Source organism: Oncorhynchus kisutch, unplaced genomic scaffold (genome assembly GCF_002021735.2).
Source record: "Oncorhynchus kisutch isolate 150728-3 unplaced genomic scaffold, Okis_V2 scaffold983, whole genome shotgun sequence".
NCBI lineage: Eukaryota > Metazoa > Chordata > Actinopteri > Salmoniformes > Salmonidae > Oncorhynchus > Oncorhynchus kisutch.
Genome location: NW_022262928.1, coordinates 121,856 through 135,000, shown reverse-complemented (window position 1 = coordinate 135,000; position 13,145 = coordinate 121,856). Strand labels below are relative to the sequence as shown.

The 13,145-nt window shown below is 44.2% G+C and overlaps 1 protein-coding gene across 2 annotated transcripts; it reads right to left on the bottom strand.

Annotated features, from left to right (window-relative positions):
- Window positions 1-4,801: 4,801 nt before the first annotated feature.
- Window positions 4,802-12,207, bottom strand: LOC116363984 (integrator complex subunit 6 homolog). 2 transcript variants are annotated; one of them, XM_031817311.1, is made up of 5 exons: window positions 11,712-12,207; window positions 10,823-11,146; window positions 10,413-10,718; window positions 8,000-8,157; window positions 4,802-5,830 (listed from the first exon to the last, which is right to left on the bottom strand). In XM_031817311.1, the coding sequence occupies exons 1-5, from the start codon at window positions 11,749-11,751 to the stop codon at window positions 5,309-5,311; spliced, it is 1,350 nt and encodes a 449-aa protein (XP_031673171.1). In that variant the 5' UTR covers window positions 11,752-12,207; the 3' UTR covers window positions 4,802-5,308. The 2 variants fall into 2 exon arrangements, with proteins under 2 accessions (XP_031673171.1, XP_031673172.1); XM_031817312.1 differs by lacking the exon at window positions 8,000-8,157 and having other exon boundaries at window positions 10,413-11,146.
- Between the last annotated feature and the right edge of the window lie 938 nt (window positions 12,208-13,145).

The following is a 13,145-nucleotide window of genomic DNA, read 5'->3' as shown; positions in this document are numbered from 1 at the left end:
GCGGTGTATATCCTCCCCAAGCAGATACCTCGACGGTCCTGAAAGAACTTCACTGGACTTTATGTAAACTGGAAACCATAAATCCTGAGGCTGCATTTATTGTAGCTGGGGATTTTAACAAGGGTTAGGGTTAGGGTTAAACAAGGCTCGCTGAAGTTTATCAGCATATCGAATGCACAACTCGAGCTGGCAGCTTTCTGGATCATTGCTACTCTAACTTCCGCGACACATACAAAGCCCTCCCCCGCTCTCCTTTTGGCATAATCTGACCATCCGACCAATCGGATTCCACGCTTCATGATTGCTTCGATCATGTGGACTGGGATATAACCTAAGACAACAACATTGATGTATGCGCTGACTCGGTGAGCGATTTTCTTAGTAATTGCATTGGTGACGTTGTACCCATTGTGACTATTAAAACCTTCCCTAACCAGAAACTGTGGATTGATGGCAGCATTAAGGCAACACTGAAAGTCTTTGCTAGGTAAAGCCCCACCTTATCTCAGCTCACTGGTCACCATAGCACACCATAGCAGCAGTGGCACTGTGTTTGAGGACAAAACCTGTGGGCTCTCCTTCACCGTGGCCAACGTGAGTAAAACATTTAAACGTGTTAACCCTCGCAAGGCTGCCGGCCCAGACGGCATCCATAGATGTGTCCTCAGAGCGCAGACCAGGTGGCTGGTGTGTTTACGGACATATTCAATCAGTCCCTATCCCAGTCTGCTGTGCCCACATGCTTCCAGAGGGCCACCATTGTTCCTGTTCCCAAGAAAGCTGAGGTAACTGAGCTAAATGACTATTGCCCCATAGAGCTCACTTCTGTCATCATGAAGTGCTTTGAGAGACTAGTCATGGATCATATCACCTCCTCCCAACCTGATATCCTAGACCCACTCCAATTGCTTACCGCCCCAATAGGTCCACAGACGACTCAATCGCAATCACACTGAACACTGCCCTATCCTATCTGGACAAGAAGAATACCTATGTAAGAATGCTGTTCATCAACTACAGCTCAGCATTTAACACCATAGAACCCTCCAAACTCGTCATTAAGCTCGAGACCCTGGGTCTCGATCCCGCCCTGTGCAACTGGTCCTGGACTTTCTGATGGGCTGCCCCCAGGTGGTGAGGGTAGGAAACAACATCTCCACCCTGCTGATCCTCAACACTGGGGCCCCACAAGGGTGCGTTCTCAGCCCTCTCCTGTACTTCCTGTTCACCCATGACTGGGTGGCCATGTACGCCTCCAACTCAATCATCAAGTTTGCAGACGACACTATAGTGGTAGGCTTGATTACCAACAACAACGAGATGGTCTACAGGGAGGAGGAGAGGACCCTCGGAGTGTGGTGTCAGGACAATATCTCCCACTCAACGTCAACAAAGCAAAGGAGATGATCGTGGACTTCAGGAAAGAGCAGAGGGACCACCCCCCTATCCACATCGACGGGACGGCAGTGGAGAAGGTGGAAAGTTTTAAGTTCCTCGGTGTACAAATCACGGACAAACTGAAATGGTCTACCCACACAGACAGCGTGGTGAAGAAGGCGCAACCTCAGGAGGTTGAAGAAATTTGGCTTGTCATCGAAAACACTCACAAACTTTTACAGATGCACAATCGAGAGCATCCTGTCGGGCTGTATCACCGCATGGTAAGGCAACTGCTCGGCCCACAACCGTAAGACTCTCCAGACCCTACACTACACAGTACACTACTCCTGTTACAGTACCTTCACTACACCCTACACTACTCCTGTTACAGTACCTTCACCTCACCCTACACTACTCCTGTTACAGTACCTTCACTACACCCTACACTACTCATGTTACAGTACCTTCACTACACCCTACACTACTCCTGTTACAGTACCGTCACTACCCCCTTACACTACTCCTGTTACAGTACCTTCACTACACCCTACACTACTTCTGCCACAGTACCTTCACTATACCCTACACTGCTCCTGTTACATTACCTTCACTACACTCTACACTACTCCTGTTACAGTACCTTCACTACACCCTACACTACTCCTGTCACAGTACCTTCACGACACCCTACACTACTCCTGTCACAGTACCTTCACTACACCCTATACTACTCCTGTTATAGTACCTTCACTACACCCTACACTACTCCTGTTATAGTACCTTCACTACACCCTACACTACTCCTTTAACAGTACCTTCACTACACCCTACACTACTACTGTAACAGTACCTTCACTACACCCTACACTACTCCTGTTTTAGTACCTTCACAACACCCTACACTACTCCTGTCACAGTACCTTCACTACACCCTACACTACTCCTGTCACAGTACCTTCACTACACCCTACACTACTCCTGTCACAGTACCTTCACTACACCCTTCACTACTCCTGTTACAGTGCCTTCACTACACCCTACACTACTCCTGTCACAGTACCTTCACTACACCCTACACTACTCCTGTCACAGTACCTTCACTACACCCTATACTACTCCTGTTATAGTACCTTCACTACACCCTACACTACTCCTGTTATAGTACCTTCACTACACCCTACACTACTCCTTTAACAGTACCTTCACTTCACCCTACACTACTACTGTAACAGTACCTTCACTACACCCTACACTACTCCTGTTTTAGTACCTTCACAACACCCTACACTACTCCTGTCACAGTACCTTCACTACACCCTACACTACTCCTGTCACAGTACCTTCACTACACCCTACACTACTCCTGTTACAGCACCTTCACTACACCCTACACTACTCCTGTCACAGTACCTTCACTACACCCTACACTACTCCTGTTACAGTACCTTCACTACACCCTACACTACTCCTGTTACAGTACCTTCACTACTCCTTTCACATTACCTTCACTACACCCGACACTACTCCTGTCACAGTACCTTCACTACACCCTATACTACTCCTGTTATAGTACCTTCACTACACCCTACACTACTCCTGTTATAGTACCTTCACTACACCCTTCACTACTCCTTTAACAGTACCTTCACTACACCCTACACTACTCCTGTTACAGTACCTTCACTACACCCTACACTACTCCTGTTACAGTACCTTCACTACACCCTACACTACTCCTGTTACAGTACCTTCACTACACCCTACACTACTCCTGTTACAGTACCTTCACTACACCCTACACTACTCCTGTTACAGTACCTTCACTACACCCTACACTACTCCTGTTACAGTACCTTCACTACTCCTGTTACAGTACCTTCACTACACCCTACACTACTCCTGTAACAGTACCTTCACTACACCCTACACTACTCCTGTTACAGTACCATCACTACACCCTACACTACTCCTGTCACAGTACTTTCACTACACTACTCCTGCTACAGTACCTTCACTACACCCTACGCTACTCCTGTTAAGGTACCTTCACTACACCCTACCCTACTCCTGTTACAGTACCTTCACTACACCCTACACTACTCCTGTTACAGTACCTTCACTACACCCTTCACTACTCCTGTTACAGTACCTTCACTACACCCTTCACTACTCCTGTTACAGTACCTTCACTACACCCTACACTACTCCTGTTACAGTACCTTCACTACACCCTACACTACTCCTGTTACAGTACCTTCACTACACCCTACACTACTCCTGTTACAGCACCTTCACTACACCCTACACTACTCCTGTCACAGTACCTTCACTACACCCTACACTACTCCTGTTACAGTACCTTCACTACACCCTACACTACTCCTGTTACAGTACCTTCACTACTCCTTTCACATTACCTTCACTACACCCGACACTACTCCTGTCACAGTACCTTCACTACACCCTACACTACTCCTGTTATAGTACCTTCACTACACCCTTCACTACTCCTTTAACAGTACCTTCACTACACCCTACACTACTCCTGTTACAGTACCTTCACTACCCCCTACACTACTCCTGTTACAGTACCTTCACTACACCCTACACTACTCCTGTTACAGTACTTTCACTACACCCTACACTACTCCTGTTACAGTACCTTCACTACACCCTACACTACTCCTGTTACAGTACCTTCACTACACCCTACACTACTCCTGTTACAGTACCTTCACTACACCCTACACTACTCCTGTTACAGTACCTTCACTACTCCTGTTACAGTACCTTCACTACACCCTACACTACTCCTGTCACAGTACCTTCACTACACCCTACACTATTCCTGTCACAGTACCTTCACTACACCCTACACTACTCCTGTTACAGTACATTCACTACACCCTACACTACTCCTGTCACAGTACCTTCACTACACTACTCCTGCTACAGTACCTTCACTACACCCTACGCTACTCCTGTTAAGGTACCTTCACTACACCCTACACTACTCCTGTTACAGTACCTTCACTACACCCTACCCTACTCCTGTTACAGTACCTTCACTACACCTTTCACAGTACTTTCACTACACCCTTCACTACTCCTGTTACAGTACCTTCACTACACCCTACACTACTCCTGTTACAGTACCTCCACTACACCCTACACTACTCCTGTCACAGTACCTTCACTACACCCTACACTACTCCTGTTACAGTACCTTCACTACACCCTACACTACTCCTGTTACAGTACCTTCACTACACCCTACACTACTCCTGTCACAGTACCTTCACTACACCCTACACTACTACTGTAACAGTACCTTCACTACACCCTACACTACTCCTGTCACAGTACCTTCACTACACACACACACACACACTGACAAACACACACATAAACACGCACTTGACTATTTTGATGTTTTAATGAAATGCTTTAAAAGGCACAGTGTATATACATACACAATAGATATGTAAATCTCAAAGGTAGAACGGACTATAATGGTATTACTGTCTTCATTATTATAACAGCCTAAATGAAGACAAGATTTGACAAAACACATAGTTCATATTTACACAAATATTTACAATAATGTTGGTTGACTTTCACAAAATCTGGAGATAAAAGTGATTTTAAAGCCAGATGTTCATATGTTACAGACATTATATTCAGTAAAACCACATGAGCTGTTTTAATACAATATGTCAAGGAGGATTTGAAACAGGAAAGGGATTGTTTTTTAATGTCGTTCCAAGATGGCTCTGTGGTGACAACCCTTCGTCTCTCTACAGGGAGCTTCTCTTCATCCCAGATGGCACCTTGTTCTCTATAGAGCACTGCCTTTGTCCAGGGTCCATATGGGGGATAGATAATAGGGTGTCATTTGGGATGTATCCCTTGTAGAGATTCAAAAGTACTATATTATTTTGGGTAGCTGGGCTGTAGAGTAGAGGGCATCTTCTGGAGTGTCTTTAGAGAGGTGTACAGCAGGGTATCTTGTAGATTCTACAGTATCTTTGGGTAGCTGGGCTGTAGAGTAGAGGGCATCTTCTGGAGTGTCTTTAGAGAGGTGCACAGCAGGGTATCTTGTAGATTCTACAGTATCTTTGGGTATCTGGGCTGTAGAGTAGATGGAATCATCCTGGGTTCCACTGGCTGTTGAAGGACTTGAAGAGACTCTAGAATCTGTAGGTAGATCCACATTGGAGTAGATGAGAGAATCTGGGTGATCTGCAGTAGAATAACTTGGATTTATATCATCTTTGTGGCAGCTAGCGTTAGCATAGATGTCACAGTGTGGGACACCGATTGCTTGGCCAGCAGGGTAGGTTGTAGAGTTGGTAGGTGAGTTGACAGTGGAGTTAACTGAAGAGATGACCACAGGAAGTGTGTCTGTCTGTCTGTCTGCCTCTCTGATCTCCTCATACACACAGTCAACCTGCATAGAGATCCAATGACAATAGATACAGTGGGGCAAAAAAGTATTTAGTCAGCCACCAATTGGTCCAATTGGTCAAGTTCTCCCACTTAAAAAGATGTCATTTTCATCATAGGTACACATCAACTATGAAAGACAAAATTAGAAAAAAAAATCCTGAAAATCACATTTGCAAATTATGGTGGAAAATAAGTATTTGGTCTATAACAAAAGTTTATCTCAATACTTTGTTATATACCCTTTGTTGGCAATGACAGAGGTCAGAGTCTTCACACACTGTTGCTGGTATTTTGACCCATTCCTCCATGCAGATCTCCTCTAGAGCAGTGATGTTTTGGGGCTGTTGCTGGGCAACACGGACTTTCAACTCCCTCCAAAGATTTTCTATGGGGTTGAGATCTGGTGACTAGCTAGGCCACTCCAGGACCTTGAAATGCTTCTTACGAAGCCACTCCTTCGTTGCCCGGGCGGGGTGTTTGGGATCATTGTCATGCTGAAAGACCCAGCCACGTTTCATCTTCAATGCCCTTGCTGATGGAGGGAAGTTTTCACTCAAAATCTCACGATACATGGCCCCATTCATTCTTTCCTTTACACGGATCAGTCGTCCTGGTCCCTTTGCAGAAAAACAGCCCCAAAGCATGATGTTTCCACCCCCATGCTTCACAGTAGGTATGGTGTTCTTTGGATGCAACTCAGCATTCTTTATCCTCCAAACACGACGAGTTGAGTTTTTACCAAAAAGTTATACTTTTTTGTTTCCTCTGACCGTATGACATTCTCCCAATCTTCTTCTGGATCATCCAAATGCTTTCTAGCAAACTTCAGACGGGCCTGGACATGTACTGGCTTAAGCAGGGGGACACGTCTGGCACTGCAGGATTTGAGTCCCTGGCAGCATAGTGTGTTACTGATGGTAGGCTTTGTTACTTTGGTCCCAGCTCTCTGCAGGTCATTCACTAGGTCCCCCCATGTGGTTCTGGGATTTTTGCTCACCGTTCTTGTGATCATTTTGACCCCACGGGGTGAGATCTTGCGTGGAGCCCCAGATCGAGGGAGATTATCAGTGGTCTTGTATCTCTTTCATTTCCTAATAATTGCTCCCACAGTTGATTTCTTCAAACCAAGCTGCTTACCTATTGCAGATTCAGTCTTCCCAGCCTGGTGCAGGTCTACAATTTTGTTTCTGGTGTCCTTTGACAGCTCTTTGGTCTTGGCCATAGTGGAGTTTGGAGTGTGACTGTTTGAGGTTGTGGACCGGTGTTTTTTATACTGATAACAAGTTCAAACAGGTGCCATTAATACAGGTAACGAGTGGAGGACAGAGGAGCCTCTTAAAGAAGAAGTTACAGGTCTGTGAGAGCCAGAAATCTTGCTTGTTTGTAGGTGACCAAATACTTATTTTCCACCATAATTTGCAAATAAATTCATTAAAAATCCTACAATGTGATTTTCTGTATTTTTTTTCTCTCATTTTGTCTGTCATAGTTGAAGTGTACCTATGATGAAAATTACAGGCCTCTCTCATCTTTTTAAGTGGGAGAACTTGCACAATTGGTGGCTGACTAAATACTTTTTTGCCCCAATGTGTGTATAGAGAACCAATGACAATAGATACATGTTCAGATATGAAAAGAAGTGGAGGTCCTCTACCATCAACACGTGCTGTTTGCCACTGTTTTCCTTCCTGTAATGATAACAGACGACAGTAGAATCCCACTAGAGGCTGTAGACTCACACACTCAACCCTTAATGTTTAGTTTACCACCTCCCTGTCTATCACCTCTACACTACAAGTTATCATGGACTGATAACAGACGACAGTAGAATCCCACTAGAGGCTGTAGACTCACACACTCAACCCTTAATGTTTAGTTTACCACCTCCCTGTCTGTCACCTCTACACTACAAGTTATCATGGACTGATAACAGACGACAGTAGAATCCCACTAGAGGCTGTAGACTCACACACTCAACCTTTAATGTTTAGTTTACCACCTCCCTGTCTATCACCTCTACACTACAAGTTATCATGGACACACACACACACACACACACACACACACACACACACACACACACACACACACACACACACACACACACACACACACACACACACACACACACACACACACACACACACACACACACACACACATCTCTCACCTCTCCAGTAGGGTCAGATTGTGTGTTGGAGGAGACTGGTGGTGGTGGTGGTGGTGGTGTTCTCCTGGTTCCTCTCCTCTGTCTGTAGAACAGGAGCAGGACCAGTCCTAACACTGTCACCATGACTACCAGACCAGCACTGGTCCACACCATCAGACCTGACCACAGACAGGAGGACAGGCTTTACAGAGTACTGTATATATCATAGATACCATCAGACCTGACCACAGACAGGAGGAGAGGCTTTACAGAGTACTGTATATATCATAGATACCATCAGACCTGACCACAGACAGGAGGAGAGGCTTTACAGAGTACTGTATATATCATAGATACCATCAGACCTGACCACAGACAGGAGGAGAGGCTTTACAGAGTACTGTATATATCATAGATACCATCAGACCTGACCACAGACAGGAGTAGAGGCTTTACAGAGTACTGTATATATCATAGATACCATCAGACCTGACCACAGACAGGAGTAGAGGCTTTACAGAGTACTGTATATATCATAGATACCATCAGACCTGACCACAGACAGGAGGAGAGGCTTTACAGAGTACTGTATATATCATAGATACCATCAGACCTGACCACAGACAGGAGGAGAGGCTTTACAGAGTACTGTATATATCATAGATACCATCAGACCTGACCACAGACATGAGGGGAGACTTTACAGAGTACTGTATATATCATAGATACCATCAGACCTGAACACAGACAGGAGGAGAGGCTTTACAGAGTACTGTATATATCATAGATACCATCAGACCTGACCACAGACAGGAGGAGAGGCTTTACAGAGTACTGTATATATCATAGATACCATCAGACCTGACCACAGACAGGAGGAGAGGCTTTACAGAGTACTGTATATATCATAGATACCATCAGACCTGACCACAGTACTGTATATATTAGAGATATAGGAATGTCAGAGTACTGTATACATTAAAGATGTCAGGTAGCCTAGTTGTTAGAGCGTTCAGTAACCGAGAGGTTGCTGGATCGAATCCCTGAGCTGACAAGGTAAAAATATGTCGTTCCGCCCCTGAACAAGGCAGTTAACCCACTGGTCCCCGGTGGGAAAATAAGAATTTGTTCTTTTACAAATAAGAATTTGTTCTTTTACAAATAAGAATTTGTTCTTTCCTGACTTGCCTAGTTAAAAAAATAATTTAAAAAAATAGATAACATGATGTTCATTCGATCAGTTGTTTTCTCAGCGGGTTGTTCAGTCAGTCTCTCAGTAAGGCAGGAAGACAGACAGAAAATAAAGGTGATACATGAGGAGAATCTAGAAGAAAAAGAAACGCACACCTATTAGGGTGAGGTGCTGGCTAGCGGTGCTGGCTAGGGGTGCTGGCTAGAGGTGCTGGCTAGGGGTGCTGGCTAGGGGTGCTGGCTAGAGGTGCTGGCTAGAGGTGCTGGCTAGAGGTGCTGGCTAGAGGTGCTGGCTAGAGGTGCTGGCTAGGGGTGCTGGCTAGAGGTGCTGGCTAGAGGTGCTGGCTAGGGGTGCTGGCTAGAGGTGCTGGCTAGAGGTGCTGGCTAGAGGTGCTGGCTAGGGGTGCTGGCTAGAGGTGCTGGCTAGAGGTGCTGGCTAGAGGTGCTGGCTAGAGGTGCTGGCTAGAGGTGCTGGCTAGGGGTGCTGGCTAGCGGAGGAGAAAACAGATGTATCTGAGCTCCTAGCGGAGTAGAAAACAGATGTATCTGAGCTCCTAGCGGAGGAGAAAACAGATGTATCTGAGCTCCTAGCGGAGTAGAAAACAGATGTATCTGAGCTCCTAGCGGAGGAGAAAACAGATGTATCTGAGCTCCTAGCGGAGGAGAAAACAGATGTATCTGAGCTCCTAGCGGAGTAGAAAACAGATGTATCTGAGCTCCTAGCGGAGTAGAAAACAGATGTATCTGAGCTCCTAGCGGAGTAGAAAACAGATGTATCTGAGCTCCTAGCGGAGTAGAAAACAGATGTATCTGAGCTCCTAGCGGAGTAGAAAACAGATGTATCTGAGCTCCTAGCGGAGTAGAAAACAGATGTATCTGAGCTCCTAGCGGAGTAGAAAACAGATGTATCTGAGCTCCTAGCGGAGTAGAAAACAGATGTATCTGAGCTCCTAGCGGAGGAGAAAACAGATGTATCTGCAGCTCTCCTTTATTGTCAAGTGATACATGAGGAGCCCAAATCCTCCAGTGTTGCATCACTTGCTGTAGACTTCTGAATAAACTCACGTCTACACCATATTTTAGCCCCCAGCTCTGACTCTGTCCTACACCAGGAGAGCAGTCAGAGAGAGAGAGAGATTTGTCCAAAGCATGAACAGTTACAATTGATTTCCTCCAACATTACAGCATTTAATATCACAACATATTAGTAGTATTATTGACTGAGATGAGAAATGCATCATACCTGCTCTAGACGAAGCAGGACCACTGATTTCTCCAGATGCCAGAAATGTTTTAGAGATGTTAGATAATGTTGTAGAGAGGTTTGGGAGGGTTGTGGAGATGTTAGATAATGTTGCAGAGAGGTTTGGGAGGGTTGTGGAGATGTTAGATAATGTTGCAGAGAGGTTTGGGAGGGTTGTGGAGATGTTAGATAATGTTGCAGAGAGGTTTGGGAGGGTTGTGGAGATGTTAGATAATGTTGCCGAGAGGTTAGAGGATGTTGTGCAGACATGAGGTCTGGAGGTGACAGTTGACGGTCTAGGAGGAGCTGTGTGTAAAACAAAAGAATCAGGCATCCACAAATACTGTCACCATTTTGCTTTTCTCTAATGAAGTCATGAAGCCTGTAACAAATAATATCTCTGAATTTACCATCTGTAACTGTGAGATGCACCTCTTGGTATGTGTCTGGGCCATATCTCTCCACTCCACACCAGTAGGTACCAGAGTCTGTCTTCCTCAGGTTCTTGATGGTCACATAGGAGACTCCATTCCTTAAGTCTTCTATGGTGTATCTCCCTTTCTCAATATAATTCTTGTTGCCCTCAGTTTGAACAAGACGATCTCTATGGTAACATTTTATTTTGCAGAAATATTTTTCATTGTCACCTGCCCATGTGTGAGAGCATTTGATTTTGACTTGTCCTGCTACCACCCCCTTCACATTAATGCCAGCTGACTCCACAACACACAGAGCTGTCAAACAGAAACACACAGTACAGTCAAACAGAAACACACAGTACAGTCACAACTGATGACCTGTGAGATATACTTTAGCCCTGCTCAAATCTAACTTTATCCCTGCTCAAATCTAACATTAACCCTGCTCAAATCTAACATTAACCCTGCTCAAATCTAACTTTAACCCTGCTCACATCTAACTTTAACCCTGCTCACATCTAACTTTAACCCTGCTCAAATCTAACATTAACCCTTCTCAAATCTAACTTTAACCCTGCTCAAATCTAACTTTAACCCTGCTCACATCTAACTTTGCTCAAATCTAACTTTAACCCTGCTCAAATCTAACATTAACCCTGCTCAAATCTAACTTTAACCCTGCTCAAATCTAACATTAACCCTGCTCAAATCTAACATTAACCCTGCTCAAATCTAACATTAACCCTGCTCAAATCTAACTTTATCCCTGCTCAAATCTAACTTTAGCCCTGCTCAAATCTAACTTTAGCCCTGCTCAAATCTAACTTTAACCCTCTACAAACCTGATTTTAATCCTGCACAAACCCAGGTAAAGACTCACCCGAGAGGAGACAGCAGGAGACAACATGGAGTATCTTCATTCTGGTCAGTTACTCCTCAGTTACTATACTGTTACAGTTACTTTACTACCACAGTTACTATACTGTTAAAGTTACTTTACTATCAGAGTTACTATACTGTTAAAGTCACTATACTGTTAAAGTTACTTTACTACCACAGTTACTATACTGTTAAAGTTACTATACTGTTAAAGTTACTTTACTACCTCAGTTACTATACTGTTAAAGTTACTTTACTATCAGAGTTACTATACTGTTAAAGTTACTTTACTACCTCAGTTACTATACTGTTAAAGTTACTTTACTACCTCAGTTACTATACTGCTATTTACTTTAATGTTGAAGTTACTTTACTATACTACCAGCTAGTTCAGAGGTCCACAACAGCTTGTCTGTCAGCTACTCATCTGACAGCAGGGTGTTTCTGAAGTGTTCTGTCTGCCTTAAATGAAGCTCCTCCTTCTGACACCCCACTCCTCTCTCTCTCTCTCTCTCTCTCTCTGTCTCTCTCTCTCTCTCTGTCTCTCTCTCTCTCTCTCTCTCTCTCTCTCTCTCTCTTTCTCTCGCCTCTCTCTCTCTCTCTCTCTCTCTCTCTCTGTCTCTCTCTCTCTCTCTCTCCTCTCTCTCTCTCTCTCTCTCTCTGTCTCTCTCTCTCTCTCCTCTCTCTCTCTCTGTCTCTCTCTCTCTCTGTCTCTCTCTCTCTGTCTCTGTCTCTGTCTCTCTCTCTCTCTCTCTCTCTCTCTCTCTCTTTCTCTCTCTCTCTTTCTCTCTCTTTCTCGCTTCTCTCTTTCATTCTCAATTCACTTCAATTCAAGGAGTTTTATTGTTATGGGAAACATATGTTTATATTGCCAAAGCAATTGTTAAATGTATAAACAAAAGTGAAATAAACTATAAAAAGTGAACAGTAGATATTACACTCACAAGTTCCAAAGTAATAAAGACATTTCAAATGTTCAATTATGTCTATATACGGTGTTGTAATGATGTCCAAATTGTTAAAGTTAAATAAATAAACATAAATATGGGTTGTATTTACAATGGTGTTATTCACTGTGCCTCTCTCTCTCTCTGTGCCTCTTTGTCTCCCATTCTTTCTTTCTCTCTCAATTCAATTCAAATCAAAGGGCTTTATTTAACATATGTTTACATTGCCAAAGCATGTCAGAGAGATTGAGATAGTGATGGTGGTCATGAAGGCTGGGCATTAGCCTGCACATCCTAATTTCTATGAAATGACTTCAGTGTCTGGAGGTCTATGTGCTGCAGAGTGAAACTGGTTCAAACCGGCCGGATGTTAGACTTCTAAACCACAAAACAACTCAGCTATCTGTGGTGACTAAGTGTTAAAACTGTCATCTTCTCTGTTCTGAAGTTACCATGGTTATTTAATCAGAGGAGGAACACATTGTTGA

What these genes read in the sequence shown, in the direction of transcription:
- LOC116363984 (XM_031817311.1), bottom strand. Translation starts at nt 11,751, where the DNA reads ATGAAGATACTCCATGTTGTCTCCTGCTGTCTCCTCTCGG. An exon ending in CTCCTGCTGTCTCCTCTCGG is followed by an intron (nt 11,147 to 11,711) that starts GTGAGTCTTTAC and finishes TCTGTTTGACAG; the next exon opens with CTCTGTGTGTTGTGGAGTCA. An exon ending in AATCTGACCCTACTGGAGAG is followed by an intron (nt 5,831 to 7,999) that starts GTGAGAGATGTG and finishes ATCTCTATGCAG; the next exon opens with GTTGACTGTGTGTATGAGGA.